The 16,388-nt window shown below is 39.1% G+C and overlaps 4 protein-coding genes and 1 long non-coding RNA gene across 5 annotated transcripts in view; 2 read left to right on the forward strand and 3 right to left on the reverse strand.

Annotated features, from left to right (window-relative positions):
* Window positions 1–16,388, reverse strand: part of LOC148187171 (uncharacterized) — a 53,435-nt gene that overhangs the window by 2,121 nt on the left and 34,926 nt on the right. The window lies entirely within an intron of this gene.
* LOC121952685 (odorant receptor 131-2-like) lies at window positions 139–1,500 on the reverse strand. The gene has a single exon (XM_088088865.1). It carries the CDS (start codon window positions 1,397–1,399, stop codon window positions 428–430), a length of 972 nt encoding a protein of 323 aa, XP_087944991.1. The 5' UTR covers window positions 1,400–1,500; the 3' UTR covers window positions 139–427.
* On the reverse strand, window positions 5,257–6,445 carry LOC148187172 (odorant receptor 131-2-like). Its single transcript, XM_088088361.1, has one exon. It carries the CDS (start codon window positions 6,232–6,234, stop codon window positions 5,257–5,259), a length of 978 nt encoding a protein of 325 aa, XP_087944487.1. The 5' UTR covers window positions 6,235–6,445.
* On the forward strand, window positions 7,233–10,224 carry LOC121952687 (odorant receptor 131-2-like). Its single transcript, XM_088088853.1, has 2 exons — window positions 7,233–7,249; window positions 9,087–10,224. Exons 1-2 carry the CDS (start codon window positions 7,233–7,235, stop codon window positions 9,808–9,810), a joined length of 741 nt encoding a protein of 246 aa, XP_087944979.1. The 3' UTR covers window positions 9,811–10,224.
* LOC148187173 (odorant receptor 131-2-like) lies at window positions 14,417–15,611 on the forward strand. The gene has a single exon (XM_088088854.1). The coding sequence runs from the start codon at window positions 14,640–14,642 to the stop codon at window positions 15,609–15,611; it is 972 nt and encodes a 323-aa protein (XP_087944980.1). The 5' UTR covers window positions 14,417–14,639.

The following is a 16,388-nucleotide window of genomic DNA, read 5'->3' on the forward strand; positions in this document are numbered from 1 at the left end:
ACTTCTGCTTTTGTTCTTTTTTCTTTTCAGGTCATTCAAGTTCAGTTCATTCAGGTTAGTCCAGAGTTTTTTTGGTCCTACCACACTCTGGAAGTCCATTTAAAAAAACAAAAAACAACTGACCTATATAGAGAGGTCATGAGGAATCATTAATCGACATATCTCAGTTTCATTGTACAACGTTATCCAAAAATCAATATCATGTGTATGTCAGTCACTCATTTTGTGAGGAGGTTACAGGTTAAATAACTCAAATACATTCATTCACAGGTGAAATAAATCTGGTAATATTCACTCTGAGGGGCATTATGGCCTACTCTGAAGATAAAAATGAGTTTATACGCTGTTATAAACACTGGATATGCTGTCTTACAAAGACCAGCCAGATGACAAACATAAACATATAGAGAGATTAATTTCATGGATCTCAGGGTAAGACATGAGCCTTTGCTGGAAAGACTGAGAGTTTCAGCCGACAGCACAGATGGTACATGAGGATGGGTCTGATGGTCTGATCTCTTATGCCATAAATGAGAGAACTCAGACATCTGGGGAAGATGAAAATACACACATAAAAAACAGTCTGGACACGTACAAATACTATCCTTTTTGCAATTCTCGCAATAGCTACGATCATTAGGCTGTGCAAAGTCGACACAAGACTGAGGCCCAGCTGCACCAGATGCAGCAGCAGTGTGTTACGAACTCTTCGGGCTGAATCTTTGTCTGTGGAGGCTGACCTGGCTGCTATCAGCACACCAATATAGGAGCTTATGACTGCCAAACCAGATGATACAAACAGAAAATAGGTGTATGCTTTGTCATACTCATCGGACACTGGGTCAAGATACATAGAGACTTTGATGCAAAAATCTGTCATCTGCAGGCTCTCCAGTTCCTCAAATGGAAAATCTAACAGAAGCAAAAGTCGTATGAGAATATTTAGTGAACTGAAGGCCCAAATCACAATGATAGACACAGCTGTGTTTCTGATGGTGATGATGGTAGAGTGCCTCAGTGGGTAGCACACCGCCACATATCTCTCCAGAGACATCACCATCAGTGTGAGAGGAGAGATTTTGATTGTGAGATCAGCGAGCATGGTAAGAACACCACATACAGGATATGTTAGTGTTAATCTACAAGCAGCCAGTAGGTACAGTAACTGACTTAATGCCATCTGTACAGTGTCTGCAAAAAGGAGGTTAAACAGAAGAATGTAACGGGAGGTCTCACGAAACACAGTTTTACTCCTCAAGGTGAATAACATCACCCCATTAATGAAGAGAAAGACACAGCACGGCACTGTAGTCACAGTGGAAAACAACAATCTTTCCAGTAAGCTCTGATGCTGCTGCCCAGCTGTGACATTGTTCAAAGATTGATTTGCAATCAACATTTTAGACAAGCAATGAAGACATTAACCAAATAAATAAAGGAACCTGAACATTTTCATCATTTTCTTTTAGTTTGTATTACTGCAACAACAAAGATCCAACATCAGCAGACGTGCCTGTTGAGTTCACATGAAAATCCTGAAATCACACAAAGACATTTTCCCTCTGCAGTCAGTTAGCAGGTTATGGTCTGTGGTGGTTTCCATGTGAGCAGAGCTTGTCTGCAATTTTAGCCTACCCTCACATTATACATGAGCTGTGTCCAAACACCCACTTTACCATACCATAGATAGAAAGATAGATAGATGAACTTCATTGTCTGTCCCAAGTGGTGACAGAAATTCTCCTCTGACCAGCTCGATACACTACACACAGTTTGCATAAAATCTCAATCAAAACATCTTAAAAACGCTTTTAAAAATAAACAAATGAATAAAATACCATGTAACACCATCACATCTTTTTTCCAATACACTGGTCATATGTTGCATTCCATGTTGGACATGTCAGAGTGGCAAGTTTAACTCTTTGCAGTAAGTCTCGTCCAACAGTGATATTGGTCTGAAATTGAACTGCATAGGACATCTTTCAGAAGCATTGAAGACATGCCAAGTTTAACCCGTTAAAGCCATTGTTATATAAAAGCACATTTGCAATGTTGAGAACAATGAAAATCCAACATCCATTAAGCACAGATACCTGTTGAGTTAAATTGTCCATCCATCGTCTGTGCTCGTCACCATGTTAGCGGAGCTGATCTGCAGGGTTCTACCTGTTCTACATGCTGTATATCAGCTTTTTCCCGCCTTAAATTTTTTTTTCATATGACACCATATCACAGCTTAGTAATAGGTGATGTAATCTCCCTTCTACAAACCTAGTTCTGAAAAAGTGGAAACGCTGTGTAAAACTTAAAATAGAATGCAAAGTTTTGCAAATCCTTTTCGACCTAAAATGAACTGAATACAGAAGAAAGACAAGGTGTTTGTTTTTAAAGCAGAAAAATGTTGGGTTTTTTTGTAAATACACTCGTTCCGAATTTGTTGTTTGAACATGTTTCTAAAAAAAGTGTCACAGGAGCAACAAAGGTCTGGGAAACTTGTGTAATGCTCACATAAACACCTGTTACAGATAACTGGTAACATTTAAGTATCATGACTGAAAGGCATCCTCAAAAGGCTCAGTTTGTGAAAAAATGTGTGGACCAGTACTCCAAAAGTTAAAAAAAATAAGGTTTCTCAATATACATCTGCAAAGACTTTAGGATTTCTCTGTCAACAATCCATAATGTCTCCAAAAGATTCAGAGAATCTGGAGAAATTTCTGCATGTCAGTGACAAGACAGAAAACCAGCACTGAATGCCAGTGACCCCTGACCCCTCAGACTGCACGGCATAAAAACCGGCATGATCATTTAAAGAATATTATTGCATGGGTTCAGACACACTTTGGAAAATGTGTCAGTAAACAAAATTCATCGTTGCATCAACAAATCCAAGTTAAGACTCTATCATGCCAAAGCCACATTTACGCAATTTCACTCTCAAGGTCATGCTGTTGTACTGTATATCACTGCAGCTGTAATTTGGTTGTAGGAAGATGATCACAACCATGATGATATACAGTACAACAGTATGATCTTGAGTGTGACATTGCTTTTATTCAACAGTTCAACAAGCATCATTTATTAGTTAACAGTAATAAGCAACTATAGATTATGATTTTTTTTTTTATTCAGCTAGGGATTTTTTTTTGCCCAGCAAAGAAAAACAGTTCCACAACCGCTGAAAATAACAGCTGTTGCCTAACAACATAAGCATTTTCGTGCAAACTAGCTTGCCACTTTGTGTTTGCTAGGCACAGATGTTACTGAAGACCAACCGTAACAGCCTGCTGTATACGGTGTGACCCTCTTGGTCTACCGAGGCGAGAAGGAGGAATCCTCTCCGGCTCATAACGGAAGTCTCCGCCGCCTCCAGCACTCGCGCCTCCGGCCACTTCCAGCTTCCTCACCCAGCTGAGGAAAATCTGCCTTCTGTCGCCAGTGAACAAAGAGGGCAGGTCCACCTTAGAGTCCCTGCTGGGCGGATATCTGTCAAACATCCCCATGCCAGGTTTAAAAGGGTCTTCGTCTCCGTGCTACATGTTCGTAGCGTAGCTGGGCAGTCTTGAAGCACTATGTGGGGGTTAACGGCTAGCTATGCTGAGGAGACTAACCTAAAAACAACAGCAAGGGTAACAGCTCCACACATCCACAGAAAAGCCGTCACCGTGGCTTGTTGAAGAACTCCACTACCACCAATGTAATCGAGTGTCCTAGTTCCGCTTAACTGGATAACTAAAATAACATTTAACAGGACAGAAGATGGTGAGAACGCTCCAACAGCAACTGCTGCCCTTTTATTTTTCTTCACCAAAACTCCCACACATGCATGAGCTCCAAAAGAGTGGAAGTTCCCCCCACAACTTTTTTTACCTGCCATACAGCAGCTCAAGAGGGGCTTACAATAGGCCTACAGATCAGCCTGTTCCACTGCAACCTACGGTAACGTTAGATAACTAGCAACCGTTAATGGGCCTAATTAACGGTTTTAACAGCTGTAAAGTGGAGAGGTACATGCAGACCTAAAAGTTCCAGTGCTGTTGTACTGTATATCAACACTTACTGTGACTTTCTGCCAACTTTCAAAAATATACTCATCACTGGTATCAAATTTCAAAATGTAATCCTACGTGAATAAACTCGATGGCCATGACATATGTGGGGTTTTTTTTTTATCCATGCTTATAACATTTTGGGGGAAATTTTGCAACTTGAATAATTAGGCATTCAGTGTATACTGGAGGATATATTGCCCAGACAAAGGTATAAAATCAACAATATTCACTCACAGATATACATAACTTCTTTGGCCTATTCCCTGCAGATAATCATAATATAAAGGTGTGAAACATTGATTGCTATTTATTTTTACTCTTATTTTGTTACCTGACGGTTCATCAGATTTAGAACCTGCTACATCAATATGCATCACTGCATCAGATAAATTCTCCACTTCACTAACCACAAATCTCCATGATAGGATTTTGTGTAGTGTCGCCACAGTGAAGATGACAGTATAGAAACAGGAATTAAATGTTTTGTTTATAAATGTTAATAGGTTGTTGTTCATTCAAAGATTATAGTTGAAAAATGATGTGTTATGTAGCTTGCTATAGTATAGTAGTATAGCTATATATTGAAAATTCAATTAAAAAAAACAAAATAAATTCTGCCCGAATGTTTTAAATTTGTTGTCAGTAGTCTGCTGTGGTCTTCTCAGTATTTAGATGAAAGAAGTTAGAGGCCATTTGATGACAGCAATATTAATATGATTTTCAAGACTAAATAAGACAACTGGGTATAATCAGCAATACAATAGTATGGCAGCACTAGAGTGACAACCACGGCCAAGGGGTAGCAGAGCCTTGTGGGACCTTACATAACATAACTTATAGTCATCAACTTTGAAAACTCTGCTGTATACATAACATGAAAACCAATTTAAACCAATGTCCACCTACTCCAACCCAATCCCTACGTTTGTCCATTCAAATGGAAAGATGGGTGGTACCAATGGCTGACTTATGTCCAAGAGGAAAATAATAGTGAGATATCCAAAGTCTACACTCATGAGGCTGTTTCTGTCCTTAGGGTCATTAAAATGCTAGACTTGCAATAGAAGTTCTTAAGTTTTTCTCCTTCTTAAGAAGTATTTAATCATTTTTTCGCTAAATTAAGGAAACACTTCTTATTATGCGTCAGATATATACAGTATATACTACTTTTACAAGCACATACAAAGTTTTATCCATTTCATTAAGACAAGGATGAGACATGAGCCTTTGCTGGAAAGACTGAGAGTTTCAGCCGACAGCACAGATGGTACATGAGGATGGGTCTGATGGTCTGATCTCTTATGCCATAAATGAGAGAACTCAGACATCTGGGGAAGATGAAAATACACACATAAAAAGCATTCTGGACACGCACAAATACTATCCTTTTTGCAATTCTCGCAATAGCTACGATCATTAGGCTGTGCAAAGTCGACACAAGACTGAGGCCCAGCTGCACCAGATGCAGCAGCAGTGTGTTACGAACTCTTCGGGCTGAATCTTTGTCTGTGGAGGCTGACCTGGCTGCTATCAGCACACCAATATAGGAGCTTATGACTGCCAAACCAGATGATACAAACAGAAAACAAGTGTAGGCTTTGTCATAATAATCAGACACTGGGTCAAGAAACATGGATATTTGGGAGCAAAAATCTGTCATCTGCAGGCTCTCCAGTTCCTCAAATGGAAAATCTAACAGTAACACAACTCGTATGAGAATATTTAGTGAACTGAAGGCCCAAATCACAATGATAGACACAGCTGTGTTTCTGATGGTGATGATGGTAGAGTGCCTCAGTGGGTAGCACACCGCCACATATCTCTCCAGAGACATCACCATCAGTGTGAGAGGAGAGATTTCATTTGTGAGATCAGCGAGCATGGTAAGAACACCACATACAGGATATGTTAGTGTTAATCTACAAGCAGCCAGTAGGTACAGTAACTGACTTAATGCCATCTGTACAGTGTCTGCAAAAAGGAGGTTAAACAGAAGAATGTAACGGGACGTCTCACGAAACACAGTTTTACTCCTCAAGGTGAATAACATCACCCCATTAATGAAGAGAAAGACACAGCACGGCACTGTAGTCACAGTGGAAAACAACAATCTTTCCAGTAAGCTCTGATGCTGCTGCCCAGCTGTGACATTGTTCAAAGATTGATTTGCAATCAACATTTTAGACAAGCAATGAAGACATTAACCAATGTAACACACAGTTATTTTCTTCTCATTTATATTTGTGCAACAACAAAGATCCAACATCAGCTGACATGCCTGTTGAGTTCACATGACAAATCTGAAATCACACAAAGACATTTTCCCTCTGCAGACAGTTCGCAGGTTATGGTCTGTGGTGGCCTCCATGTGAGCAGAGCTTGTCTGCAAGGTAAGACCACGTTTTCATGCAATATATGAGCTCTGTCCTTACACCCGTTTAATGACACCATGTGACACCATTATGTCTGCATGGTTTAGTTTAGGAATATGTCATCTCTCTGCCATTTTTTTCCAATACCCTAGTCATGTGATACTTTTTATCCTTGACGTTCCAATTTCCAACTTCATTGAATTCTGATGTATTATTTTTATTTGTTGCTTATATTAAATACTGCGATTCATATCACTTTACAGACAAATTTCCACCATCAGTTGGGTCAGAAAAAAAGTGTTAGAAATTATGTCAGAGTCTGGCGTGCTCTGAAAAGGTATTAATGTGCAATTACATACTCCTCATTAGGACATTTTCTCATTTTGTCCTGAAAGCCTGCCTTCTGAACCCCAGTGTTGCATCCCTTGAAGACACCAGCATGTTCTACAAGGGTCTGAGCCCACATCGTGCTTTTCTGCAGCAGAAAAGTGGTGGCATGGTGCTTAATCTCAGTGCGTCATAAAACAGCGCTCCCAGCAGCTGTTTTTATGATGTGCTGTATGTGGATTTGTTTCTAAGACAACAATATGTCAAGATTAATATAAGCTAATTAGCTAATGTGATGCTACAGCACCTTTTTGAAAAGTTCAGACATTTTCAACTAGAAGCACAGGAAGCAGAAAAAAGATGCCAGGTGCAGCGCTTTTTATAAAGGCAGCCCCATGCAGCCACAGACACCCATCCCACTCCTCATAGGGAACAACTGAAAAATGAAAAAGATGTTTGCAAAAAAAAAAAAGGTTAAATGGACGCAGGCCCAAAGTGAGCATGCACAGTACAACACCACTGCACCATGTTGGCACACAAAGAGAAAAAACAGGTAGCGCAGATGAGATGTTTCTTTTTGTTGCAGCCCAACTTCACACCCAGAAAACACCTTGATTTTCAAATATTAAAAATTTTGCTAAAAGGCAGCTTAAAGGGTAACCATGGTACTGACCTAACAAGCACTGGGTTCAGACACCGGAGTAAGTCACAATGTTTTATTTACATTAGACATTACTGACTAACTTGTTAAACTTTGCCATACTTTTTCTCCTCAGAGATACGCGTCATCCGCTATCCACAACATTCCTAATTAATTCCCACAGGAATCACTAATCATGTCAATATTTACTAAAAACATTAATGAGTAAAGGTTTGAATATTTAATGTGTCTAAGTGAGTTATCAAGAGAATAGTTTGGAGCTACTTTGGAAAGTATACCTAACTATGCATCCATGTACTGCAGTTGCCATTTATTTGGATAGTCCACCTTCATATAGGTTGAGAAAAAATGTAATATTTCAAAAGCATAATGGTTACGTTTAAACAATTAAACTTTTGCTATATTCTGAAATGATTATCAGAATATATAACGACTTTAAGTGACAATTCACAAACATACTTAAATATTTGGGGTAATCTTGTTGAACTGTGCACCAAGGCTGTGGAGCACAGGTTAAGTGAAAAGTTCAAGTTAAAATAAATTATTTTTAAAAGTATCACCTCTACTCAATAAACACCTACTGGCACAGCAAAACAGCTGAAATGTTGAATTTCAACTAATTTATAGGTGGACTGTCCAAAAACAGTGTTACTGTTTGCTTGAATATTAGTTCAGACATTTAAGATCAAAGTTAACTTTTGAGGGCACACATTGGAACCTGAACTTTGCTCCATTTACTTTGGACTTGTTAAACTTTGCTTTGTCTCATCAAAACATACACATCATCCCCTCTCCGTTAACAATACTTATTAACATCCACAGGAGGCCTGAATTATATCAATATTTAATGAAGACATGATAGTAAGTAATGGCTGTCTGGGGATTGGGTTCGCTGTGGGGATTACTCTCTGTGATACCTCAGAGTAATTCACCAAACTAAAACAACATTTCCAGAACAACACGCCTTATTGTTTGGAGAAGTTAGCAGAAGTCTTACTTTCACTGACTTGCACCTACTTATGATTTCTGCTTTGTTTGGGGCATTAGATATTAAAGCATTATGATAATAAAAATAATGTAGAAAAGTGACAATCTACAGCTATACATTCAAATACATTCTTGTTAGTATGGGATATGTCACATGGCCATTAAATGTCAAATCCAATTTTGGGCAAAGGGAAGGAACTGTAATTTTAGCCTGAGGTATCTGTCAATCAATCAAACAGGCTCTTAAACACACTTCTGTTTACAACTTAATATCAACTCTCAATAACTCATAAAGCATCACCAAAAAGTTTGATTTTCAGTTCAGTTTCGGGGGTGGGCCCAGGAGGCTTTTTGTGCATCTGGGCATGATAAATAAGTGTACCAAGTTTCGGAATTGTTGGTGAAACTACCTCGCCAGGCCGGATGAGCGTACCAACTTTCATGAGTTTTTGAGCATGTTTAGACCTCCAAAAATGTTTTACTTTGAGTTTATATTTGCTATAGATAATATGCTATATTTGCTTTACATTTGCTTTATTTTGCTGTTATTTAAGTCCTTGTACTCTATTGCATGTTTTTTATCTGCATTCCTCTAACTTTGTAATGCAACTGCTGCATAGTAATTTCCCTCAGGATAAAAAAAAGTTCTGTCTCATCTTGTTTTGCCCACTGCAAATTGGAAAGGTTCCTACTGGAAGCTTGTAGATTTAGTTTGACATATCCTGTATGTGGTGTTCTCACCATGCTCGCTAGTCTTGCAAATGAAATCTCTCCTCTCACACTGATGGTGATGTCTCTGGAGAGATATGTGGCGGTGTGCTACCCACTGAGGCACTCTACCATCATTTCTAACAGAAACACAGCTGTGTCTATCATTGTGCTTTGGGCCTTCAGTTCACTAAATATCCTCACTCAAGTCCTTTTACTGGTAGAGTTTCCATTTGAAAACCTGGAGAGACTGCAGATGAAAATGTTTGGTGCCAAAAAACACATGCGTCTTGGTCCAATGTCTGATGAATATGACAAAGGGTACACTTATTTTATGTTTGTACCAGCCAGTGTGGCAGTTGCTTCCTCCTATATTGGTGTGATGATAGCAGCCAGGTCGGCCTCCACGGACAAAGCGTTGGTTAAGAAAGCTCGAAACACACTGTTGTTGCAGCTGGGCCTCAGTCTCTCTTCAACTATAACCAACCCAGTGCTCAGAGCTATGTCACAGGTCTTGGATAAGATAACAGAGGTGCACATTCACATAGTTGTTTATGTGTTCATTGTCATGTTTCCAAGATGTCTCAGTGCCCTCATCTATGGCATCAGAGACCAGACCATCAGACCCATCCTCATGTTCCATCTATGGTGTCGCCAGAAACTCTCAGTCGTCCTAGCTGAACCTGAGGTCTCACACTAGCATTTGGCGAGTCTGTCTGAAAACAATACATGTCCATATTTACACCCAAACTGGTTTTGGTCACTGGAATTCTCCTGTCTAAAGTGGCTGTGTAGACCTCACTTCCTTATGCTTTTTCAGTGATGGAGATGGGGGATAAAAACTACACTATTTATTATGTAAAAGCTGCATTCTAAATTTAAGATGAAGGTAATATCAGGCTTCAGTAATCTGGGTAATTAAAATCAAATGGGTATCTTCCAAGTTAGGGTCTTGTTTGTGCAAAATTTCCTCTGTATTACTTTCTCCTCACTGTAGCTCTACAAGATGTACAGAGGTGAAGGGAAACAAATGTCCATATGATTTCGTACACCTTACACCTTATGTAGTATTTCATCTAAGTAACTGGCACTGCAAATTAAGATCACAATACAATAGTAATAACAAACAAAAATATCTCTCCGAAACCATCAGTTTCAGTGAACATGCAGATGGCATACACTTACAGATTATACAATACTCTTTCATAATGAACATGAATATATAGTATAGTATTTGAATACACTCAGTGCTCTTATGAAGTTACTTGTCTTACACATGGAGAGCTTGAATATACCTCAAAGCCTCTGTGGAGGCCCAGCCACCACCCCATCGGCATACACAAGCACATCCTTTGTGGTGACCTTTTACATTGAATAAATCTGCAATTGATACTAAGTGAAACCTAAGTACGTATCATTTACTGAGAGGAAAGAATAACTGGTTATCTTCTCAGTATTGACATAAAAACACATCACCCCAGCTAGAAAGAAATATTGAGCTGGCAGGTCATTTTCATCAGTGTGACTCAGGTGGGTCCTCAAGGTCCCTAATGGAAGCCCCAAAACTACTGAAATAGTAGTTGGACAGCACAACCAATCTTTTAACTAGTTTTGTATGTTACACTGATATGTAAAAATATGGAAATAATATTCCAAGGTTTTCCTCCCAATGTTTGTTTGAAAGAAAAAAATCATAATTTAATAATTGTAAAGATCACCTGAGACTGAATTTGACTTGATAGCCTGCTTTTCTGAATTATTTAAGATATTATTTAACAGTCAACAGAGTTTAAACACAGTACAGAAACAGCAGACTCTATCCACAGGGTCACACTATGTTCACACTACATATTCTGACAATCACACTTTATTTTCACTGAATATGTATTAAATGATTCTTACTTTATTGCTAGGCTCACTAAATATTAATATATAACATAACTAATATACGCCTTATCAGAGGTAGCCAATACAGTGCCCACAAGCACCTGGTTGCCCGAAAGGCACATTCTAAAACTATCTGTGACCAATTTGTTCACATCAATGATCAACCCTCCGCACATACAAAGGTCTGCTTTGGAGTGCCACAAGGTTCGGTGCTTGGACCAATCCTTTTCACTTTATATATGCTTCCTTTAGGCAACATAATTAGAAAACATTCCTTAAATTTCCATTGTTATGCTGATGATACGCAATTATATCTATCTATGAAACCAGATGAAACTGATCAGCTATCTAGACTTCAAACATGTCTTAAGGATGTAAAAGTCTGGATGAGCCGTAATTTCCTGATGTTGAATTCAGACAAAACTGAAGTTATTGTTCTTGGCCCAAAACACCTCAGAAGCTCCTTTTCCAACAATAATTTCTCTAGATATCATTACCTTGGCCTCTAGCACAACTGTAAGGAACCTCGGAGTTTTATTTGACCAGGATTTATCCTTTGCCTCCCATATAAAACAAACTTCAAGGACGGCTTTCTTTCACTTGCGTAACATCGCAAAAATTAGACATATCCTCTCCCAAACAGATGCTGAAAAATTAGTACATGCATTTGTCACCTCTAGGCTGGATAACTGTAATTCCCTATGATTTGGTTGCCCCAACAAATCTCTTAGGTCTCTCCAACTGGTGCAGAACGCTGCTGCTCGTGTTTTAACGGGAAGCAAGAAAAGGGATCATATTTCTCCTGTTTTAGCTTCTCTGCACTGGCTCCCTGTGAAATCCAGGATTGAATTTAAAATCCTCCTCCTTACTTACAAAGCTCTAAATGGTCAGGCTCCATCCTATCTGTCACAGCTCATAGTTCCTTACCAACCCTCAAGATCACTGTGCTCTGAAAACGCAGGGTTACTTGTGGTTCCCAAAATTTCCAAAAGTAGGTTAGGAACCAGAGCCTTCAGCTACCACGCTCCTCTCCTATGGAACCATCTTCCATTTTCGGTCAGGGAGGCAGACACCGTTTCAACTTTTAAGGGTAGACTTAAGACCTTCCTCTTTGATAAAGCTTATAATTAGGGCTGGCTCAGGCTGCCTGGACCAGCCCATAGTTAGGCTGACATAGGTTTAACCTGCCGGGGGACTTCCTCTGATATGCTGAGCTCCTTTCCTTCTCTCAATGCCGCCATCAGAAATCATGCATGTCTGTAAACTGCATTGCCATGTGCAAGCTTAGCTTAGCTCTGTGATAGCCATGTGGTACTCTCACTACCTGGGGCTCTCGATCACAGAGCCTGGGTCTGTTGAACTGCACTACGCTAATCCCGTTGCCTCTCGGGAGCATTCCTGCTCCCTTGTTTCCTAGTTTCCCTGGATCCTGGCCGTAACCTTGACTGTGCCTGACCGTGGTGATAGCTGTGCTGATGCCGCGACCCTGCCTTTGGTTGTGCTCGTGCTGTGGCTGTACTGATTCTGTGCCCCCCGCTCGCCCTGATCGTGGTCTGGTCCTGGTTGCGCCGATGCTGTGATCTTGCCTTTGGACACCTCCCTTTCAACATATGCATGAGACTGTTATCATCTCTATCAACATCATCATAGAGAGCAATTACTAATTCCACACCTAATATGACATGCATCTGTTTCTATTATTGCTGTGCCCCCCTCTCTCTCTCTTTCCTTGTTTGCCATGATTGTATTTCATTTGCTATTTACGACATCTATTGCTCGTCTGTCTGTCCTGGAAGAGGGATCCCTCACTATCCTCTACCGCTCTTCCTGAGGTTTCTTCCTCTTTTTTTTCCCCGTTACAGGGGTTCTTTTTGGGGAGTTTTTCCTTGGGTGATGTGAGGGTCTAAGGGCAGAGGGATGTCGTACACTGTAAAGCCCTCTGAGGCAAACCATGTTTTGTGATAATGGGCTCTATAAATAAAACTGACTTGACTTGACTTGACCAAGTCAGCAGTGACTTACAGCTCCATGGTCAAATCAGCCACCTCTAAAACTGTAGCACACCTATACACTGGCATTCATGGTAAATGCATTCAAACAGCCCAGATAGATCTGACAGATTAAGCAACTGGGTTAGAGAAAGAATACATGTGTGACTACATAAGAATTTAAAAATAAGGTGTTAACAAAGGGTTTTTCAAAACCAAATTCCCAAAAAGTTGTGATGCAATGTAAAATGTGAATAAAAACTAAATGCAATGATTTGCAAATCCTTTTTGATCTATATTTAATTGAATACAGTACAAAGACAAGATATTTAATGTTCACACTGATAAACTATTGTTTTGGGGGTTTTGTTGTAGATATACACTCATTCTGAATTTGCAAAAAGTTCAGCCAGCAGCAACAAAAGACTGGGCAAGTTGTGGAAGTATCAAAAATTGCCATTGCAAAAAGGTAACCAGGTAAATTGGAAACAGATTAAAGTAGCATTACTGGTATGAAGGAGGCATCCTCAAAAGGTTCAGTCATTTACAAGCAAGGATGGTCACTTTTTGAAAAACTGCATGGGCAAACAGTCCAACAGTTTAAGAAAAACCTTTTTTCAATGCACAGTTGCGAAGAATTTATGGATTTCTCGATTTAAAATCCATTATGTCATGAAAAGATTTAGATAATCTGGGGAAATTCTTGCATGTAAGAGTCAAAGCTGACGAGCCCACATTTAAATCTGTGAAGGCAGAATGAATATTGAAAAGAAAATACAGGTTTTGGAGCAACAAATGCTGCCATCCAGGTGATGTCTTTTTTATGGATGTCCCTGCTTATTCCAACGAGACAATGAGACACATTTTGCATGTGCTTCAACAGCGTGGCTTCATCGTAAAAGAATGCATGTATTAGACTGGCCCACTGCAGTCGACACCCGTCTCCCATTAAACATGTGTGAAGCATATGAAGGACAAAATACAACAACCAAGACCCTGGACTGTCAACACAAAGAAGTTGTATATCAAGCAAGAATAGAAAGATTTTCACTTTCAAAACTCAAAAAAACCACTTTCCACAGTTCCCAAACACCTACTGAGCGCAGATAAAAAAAAAGGTGGAAAACATTGCTAAACATGCATCTGAATGTGTACTTACAAAAAAAGTTTACATTGAGATATACATTTGAAAAGATTACATCACCAATGAGTCTTTCAAATGAACAATTGCTATGCTGTTTGTCTGTGTGATGTGTGATGGTATCACGTGAAGTGGGTGGGATGATGGAGTGCTTGAAAAGCAGGTGTGGAAAAGCAAATACTCAGCAGACCAATTCTGCTCACATGGTATCAGGCATGGCCTCCAGCCTGTTAACCGTAAGCACTGGAAAAATGTATGTGGATAACTTTCTGTTATGGATATGAACTTAATAGACATCTTTGCAAAACTAATGGATTTTTACTTTTCGAACAAAACAGACTGCAAGACTTGGGCTTCCATGTCATAATTGAAAACATCAAGATGTTGATGGGATTGTAATGTCTTAAATATCATTTCAGATGTTTCAGATTAATTATCTATGTGTATAAAACTTTCCATGTTCCATCCTTTTCCATCTCAGTTTTAGGGGGGTTCAATTAATGTCTCTCTAACATGTCATATACAACTTCATCTCTGACAAACATCACTGTTGGACTTCCAAAGCGAGGAATTCTGGAAATTGTGTTGTTTTCTGCACCAATTACAGTGCCCTGCTGTGTCTTTCTCTTAATTAATGGGGTGATGTTATTCACTTTGAGGAGTAAAACTGTGTTTCGTGAGACCTCCCGTTACATTCTTCTGTTTAATCTTCTTTTAGGAGACACTATGCAGATGGCATTAGGTCAATTACTGTACCTACTGGCTGCTTGTAGATTAACACTAACATATCCTGTATGTGGTGTTCTTATCCTGCTCACTGATCTCACAAATGAAATCTCTCCTCTCACACTGATGGTGATGTCTCTGGAGAGATATGTGGCGGTGTGCTACCCACTGAGGCACTCTACCATCATCACCATCAGAAACACAGCTGTGTCTATCATTGTGATTTGGGCCTTCAGTTCACTAAATATTCTCACTGGAGTTCTTTCACTGTTAAATTTTCAATTTGAGGAACTGGAGAGCCTGCAGATGAAAGATTTTTGTGCCAAAGAAAACCTGCCTCTTGGCCCAGTGTCTGATGAATATGTAAAGGCATACACTTATTTTCTGTTTGTATCAGCAAGTGTGGCAGTCATTACATCTTATATTGGTGTGATGATAGCAGCAAGGTCGGCCTCCACAGACAAAGCTTCTGCCCGAAAGGCTCGTAACACACTGCTGCTGCATCTGGTGCAGCTGGGCCTCAGTCTCTCTTCAACTATACACAACCCCTTAATTACAGCGATTTCAAAAGTCACAGACAGAAGAGTAATGCTGCGTATTTGGAGTATTTTTTATGTGAGTTTAATGCTTTTACCCAGATGTCTGACTGCTCTCATCTATGGCATCAGAGACCAGGCTATCAGATCCATCCTCATGTACTATCTATGTTGTCGACTGAAACCATCACTCATCCCAGCCAAGGTCGAGGTCCCATTCTAGGCTGCATTAAATTACACCGTTTTCATTTAACATGCATATTGACTTCTTACAGTTTTTCACAAAAAAATATAAATATAAATAGTACTGTGCTGTTTTTTTATGTATTGTGTTTAATGTAGTAAAATGTTCATATTTATGGATATATGGATATTTCATGTATTGTTCTGTTTTAGGTAATGTGTCATTTGTCAAAATAAAATTTGTCATTTTATTTTGACAAATGTTCTCTGGGTACAAGGGGTTTGTATAAAAGATTTGTGTTTGTGTTTGCTGCTCTGTGTATCTGTTTTGGGTTTTTTTTTTTCGTTTCTTTTGTTGTTTACCTGCCCAGGTTCAATAGATGAAAATTAAATGCTTGTTGCATTTAATTAAATGCATTGTGTTGTTTAATATAGTTAAATGTTTATTATCATGCAATTTTACATATTGTCCTGTTTTAGGTATTGTAGGCTACTTAGTGCTCTGTGTGTTTGTCTTTTTTGCTGTTTTTCTTTACCTGCCCAGGTACAACATATTCAAATTAGATGCTTGTTAACTCTGGTGCAATTACATTTTGTTCTATGCTGTCGCTGTAAAATTATACCATAAATAAATGACAGCATTTCATCAAAAAAAACATAATTTTGCTACACTTGCTGATGATCCTGATGCTCAATATGTGTGTGATTGATTTCAATCATTAAAATATGGTAAAATAATTGTGAATTGGTCTAACCATGGAACTATCAAATATTTTTACTCTGCAAATTCATTTGAGTTAAATGTGTTCCCTTTTGT

Source organism: Plectropomus leopardus, chromosome 15, assembly GCF_026936395.1.
Source record: "Plectropomus leopardus strain MGB_pleo_1.0 chromosome 15, ASM2693639v1, whole genome shotgun sequence".
Taxonomy (NCBI): domain Eukaryota; kingdom Metazoa; phylum Chordata; class Actinopteri; order Perciformes; family Serranidae; genus Plectropomus; species Plectropomus leopardus.

Excerpts from the sequence above, each read along its gene's own strand:
- LOC121952685 (XM_088088865.1), bottom strand. The coding sequence starts at position 1,399 with ATGTTGATTGCAAATCAATCTTTGAACAATGTCACAGCTGGGCAGCAG.
- LOC148187172 (XM_088088361.1), bottom strand. The coding sequence starts at position 6,234 with ATGTTGATTGCAAATCAATCTTTGAACAATGTCACAGCTGGGCAGCAG.
- LOC148187173 (XM_088088854.1), top strand. The coding sequence starts at position 14,640 with ATGTCATATACAACTTCATCTCTGACAAACATCACTGTTGGACTTCCA.